Source organism: Fonticula alba, assembly GCF_000388065.1.
Source record: "Fonticula alba strain ATCC 38817 unplaced genomic scaffold supercont2.10, whole genome shotgun sequence".
Taxonomy (NCBI): Eukaryota; order Rotosphaerida; family Fonticulaceae; genus Fonticula; species Fonticula alba.
The window spans coordinates 450,712-454,726 of NW_009242980.1; the positions used below are offsets into that span (position 1 = coordinate 450,712).

Here is a 4,015-nt window from a genome sequence, read left to right on the forward strand (position 1 = left end):
CTGGGCCTGCTGATGCTGCTGCTGTTGTTGGTGGCGCTGCTGGTCCTGCTGTGGCGGTACCGCCGGGCGGCCAAGCCCGGGGGCATGGCCCACGACGATGAGGACGCCACCGTGATGAACACCATGCTGGAGCTGTCCCTCCCGGGCAGCATCCTGGTGAGCATTGCCAATGACTTCGCCCCGCTCAACGAGGAGGCACTGGGCGCCGGGACCCAGGCGTCGGTCTACGCGGCGCGCGCCGTCGGGGCCGGCATCTCCGACCGGCTGGGCTGTCCGGGCACCGTAGCTATCAAGCAGCTGAAGGCCGCGCGCATGACCCCCACGCAAGTGACCCTCTTCCAGAACGAGGTGGCCCTGATGTGGCTGCTGCGCGACGCGCCGAACGTCGTCCGGCTGTACGGCTACAGCGAGCAGCCGCCGGCCATCGTCATGGAACGCTACCAGACGGATCTGGCCACGCTGCTGCACTCGGAGGTGCCACTGGCGCCGCATGTCCTGCTGGACATGTGCCAGCAGTGGGCCTCCGGGCTGGAGGCCATGCACGCGCAGGGGATCGCCCACCGGGACCTGAAGCCGGGCAATGTCTTTGTCAGCCAGCGCCCGGACGGCGGCTGGCGCGCGGCCCTCGGCGACCTGGGCACCTCGCGCAACCTCAACACCGACCGGTCGTCGACGCTGGTGAGCCAGGCGCCGGAGCTGAATGCCATGACGGCGCGGTACGCGGCGCCGGAGGTGCTGGCCGCCTTCCACCGGAAGCGCCCGCTCGATTGCGAGCTCTTCCTCCCGGCGGACATCTACTCCGCGGCCATCATGCTGTGGGAGTGCCTCATGCGCACGGTCCCCTGGCAGGGGAGGGACTTCGAGCAGATCAGCTCCGGGGTGCTGGCCGGCGAGCGGCCGGCCATCGCCTTTGACGGGCCGCTGGCGGACCTGCTGCCGCTGGCGTGGGACGCCAACCCGCACGCCCGGCCGCCAGCGGCCTCCCTCCGCCAGAAGGCCGCCATGGCTGCCCTGTCAACGGAAATGCCCTGAAGCTCGCCCTTGTCCTCTGCTCTCCATATTGATTCCGCCTCTCGCACAAAGACCAGATGAAACACACCCAAACGCCGGATCGGGACCTGGGAGTCGGGCAGCGCGTGGTGCGGAGTGGCGGTGCGGGTGCGCGGGCATGTGTGGGCATGTGTGGGCATGTGTGGCCACACTCGGGGGGGGGGGGGGGGGGGGGGGGGGGGGGGGGGGGGGGGGGGGGGGGGGGGGGGGGGGGGGGGGGGGGGGGGGGGGGGGGGGGCGGCTCACGAACGATGAAGATGTCGCGACATCGGCGCGACGTTGGTGTGCCTGGGGCCGAGGCGTGCAGACGCCCCGCATCGGATGTCGGCGCCACCCCGAACCGGGTCGCGGCCTGGCGGGCCGGCGCACGATGCGCCGGACTTGCGTCCTTCCACGGACTTCCCGCCGGGCCCACCCAGCCGCAGGACCCTGGGCACTGCGTGAAGGCCAGCACGCCTGTGCGCCACACGCCATCTCACATGCCAGAGAGGAGGGCAGAGAGCACGAGGCACACAGAACAACACCGAGGTGTGATGCTTCCCCGCTCTCCCGGCTGGAATGCCAGCGGCATGCAGGGTCGGGTCCGGTCACATGCTCCGGGCCGAGGGGGGCGGCCTGGCGTGTGTTTCATGCCAGGACGCATGGTGGGTCGAAAGCTGACCCCCACGTGATGCCCTCCTCGGGATGCCCGCGATCCGCCCCCCATGCCCTCTTCATCGCACAAATGACCGCCACCGCCGGGACACTTCCGCGCGTCCGGCAAGATTATTGGAACATTATTGTTTCGGGATTTATCGGCCAGACGCCCTTCGGCCAAGGGGAAAGCGGCGGCCCTTCCCCCATGAGCGCGGGCCATGCGGAGCCCCCGGGCCTTCCCCGCGCCCGACGCGCGCTCCTACGATCATCACGGGTCCCGGGATCGCGGGGGCCAGGATCGAGACTTTTTTACTCCTGGCCGGAGGGGGTTCCGGCCAAGATGCACACGAGGGGGCCCGGCATCTGGGCCCCGGATCTCCTGGCCCCGAAGACGGTCATTTTCTCTCAGGGGGCCCACCCCGGGGGCGGCCGGCGGTTTAAGTTGGGCCGCCGGCCATCGTTTTCCCTGGCCCCTTGCCTCCCTCGCTCCTCCTCCTCCTCCTCCTCCTCCTCCTCCTCCTCCTCGCCGCCTCTCTGCCCCCCTCGCCGCCTCTCTGCCCCCCTCGCCGCCTCTCTGCCCCCCTCGCCGCCTCTCTGCCCCCCTCGCCGCCTCTTTGCCTCCATCGCCGCCTCTTTGCCCAGGGATCCCAGCCCTTCCCGGCCTGGTCCCCGTACCCCGCCCTCGCGGCCTCGGACAAAGCCATGGCAGGCCGAGCTCACCTACGCCCGGCTTCCCGGTCGGTGCTGCTCCTGCTGGCGCTGCTGGCGGCCGCCATGGCGGCACTGCGTCCCGTCCTGGCCCAGGGCATCTTTTACCATGAAACCCTGCTGCCCTTCAGCTGGAACATGGGCCCGGCTGTGGATCTGCCCCTGAAGCCGAACCACCTCGTCGAGAGGGTGATCTTCAGCAACCCCATGTACCTGTGGTCCTTTCACCAGTCGGCAAACATGTATAGCACTCTGGCGGAACATCGCCTTGGACTGTACTTTAGCCATGGGCCATCCATTACCCGGGTGTTGACACCCTTTCAGTCGTCGGAGACCCCGGTGTCCCTGCGGGTCAGCTCATCCCCAAACGGGCCCATCCCCTGGGTCGAGTCCTCCGGGACACTGGCCTTCTGGTCGGATAACAATGTTTGGGTGCCACTGGTCTACAGCCCGGCGAACAGCCTGATCGGCGTGTACACCCCGTTCGCCGGGCACGCGGCCGCCTTCCTTCGCCAGCCTGATGGGCGCGTCATCTTCCACGTGGCGAGCCCGGCATGGAGTTCGACTGCCCAGGTGCTGGTTGATGTTGCCCCCCCTGGGACCGCGGCACGCATGGCCATCGGCCACACCACCGCCGCCGCGTGGTTTGACTCCTCCGTATATTTGGCCCGGTTTTCCTGGGACACCGGCATCCTGGCCGGGCAGGTTGGCATGCTGGGCTTCACCAGCCCGGTGCTGGACGTGGCCATTGGCTGCACACATGCCCCGGGCAAGGACACGCTGTTCGCGCTGCTGGCCTCCGGCTGGCTGTATGCCTGCCGGGATTATGTCCCCGGCATGGGCTGCGAGAGTGCCCATGAGTTTGTGGTCCCCGGCCTGACGGGGCCCCTGACCCAGGGGGCCCTGATCGTTCCCCAGTCGGCCGATAGGCTTTCCTGCCTGAATTGGCTTCTCCTGTACAGCGGCTCCCAGCTGCTGAGGGTCGGCTTCCGCAGTGACACAGGCCTCCTTCAGGAGGCGATCCCCGTGTACCTGCCCAATGGGGCCCCCTCGCCGAAGACCCTACACTTCGTCAAGATCCTCCACCCCCAAGGCTCCGGCATCTGGGCTTTGACCGATGGCCAGCGGGTTTTCCAGGACTCGCCTTCATTCAACTGTGCCGTCGATCGGACCATCGTGTGCGATAGATCGGAAGAGCGTCGTCCAATGGGGCCCCCTCGCCGAAGACCCTACACTTCGTCAAGATCCTCCACCCCCAAGGCTCCGGCATCTGGGCTTTGACCGATGGCCAGCGGGTTTTCCAGGACTCGCCTTCATTCAACTGTGCCGTCGATCGGACCATCGTGTGCGATGACGACATGTCGATCCGCACCACGCGTGGCTTCCTGTGTGCCCAGGGCCAGGCCCTGTCGCCGGTGGTCAGTGCAGGGCTCCTGTGCGCCGGCTGTGCCGACGGCTACGGGGTCCCGGGCAGCGGCTCCTGGACTGCAAGCAGTGCGTGCCGCCGTTCCGGCCGTTCCCCCGCCGCCCCCCTGGCCGGTTTGCCCGGCCGGGGGCTGGCCCGCCATGCCCCGACATGTTGCCCCGCGTCCTGCCGCGCGCCCCGTGGCCGGGCTCTGCC

At 68.8% G+C, this 4,015-nt stretch overlaps 2 protein-coding genes across 2 annotated transcripts in view; both read left to right on the forward strand.

Moving 5' to 3' along the window:
- Positions 1 to 1,032, forward strand: part of H696_05393 (TKL protein kinase) — a gene marked incomplete at its 3' end in the record, with an annotated part of 7,207 nt that extends 6,175 nt beyond the window's left edge. The window contains exon 3 of the mRNA XM_009499232.1: positions 76 to 1,032. Coding sequence (XP_009497507.1) covers positions 76 to 1,032 — 957 coding nt within the window. The remainder of the gene's footprint in view (positions 1 to 75) is intronic.
- A 1,356-nt stretch (positions 1,033 to 2,388) lies between these two features.
- The window catches only part of H696_05394 (TKL protein kinase), a gene marked incomplete at both ends in the record, with an annotated part of 7,413 nt that continues 5,786 nt past the window's right edge, over positions 2,389 to 4,015 (forward strand). The window contains 2 exons of the mRNA XM_009499233.1: positions 2,389 to 3,487; positions 3,655 to 3,888. Of these exons, the coding sequence (XP_009497508.1) occupies positions 2,389 to 3,487; positions 3,655 to 3,888 (1,333 nt within the window). The remainder of the gene's footprint in view (positions 3,488 to 3,654; positions 3,889 to 4,015) is intronic.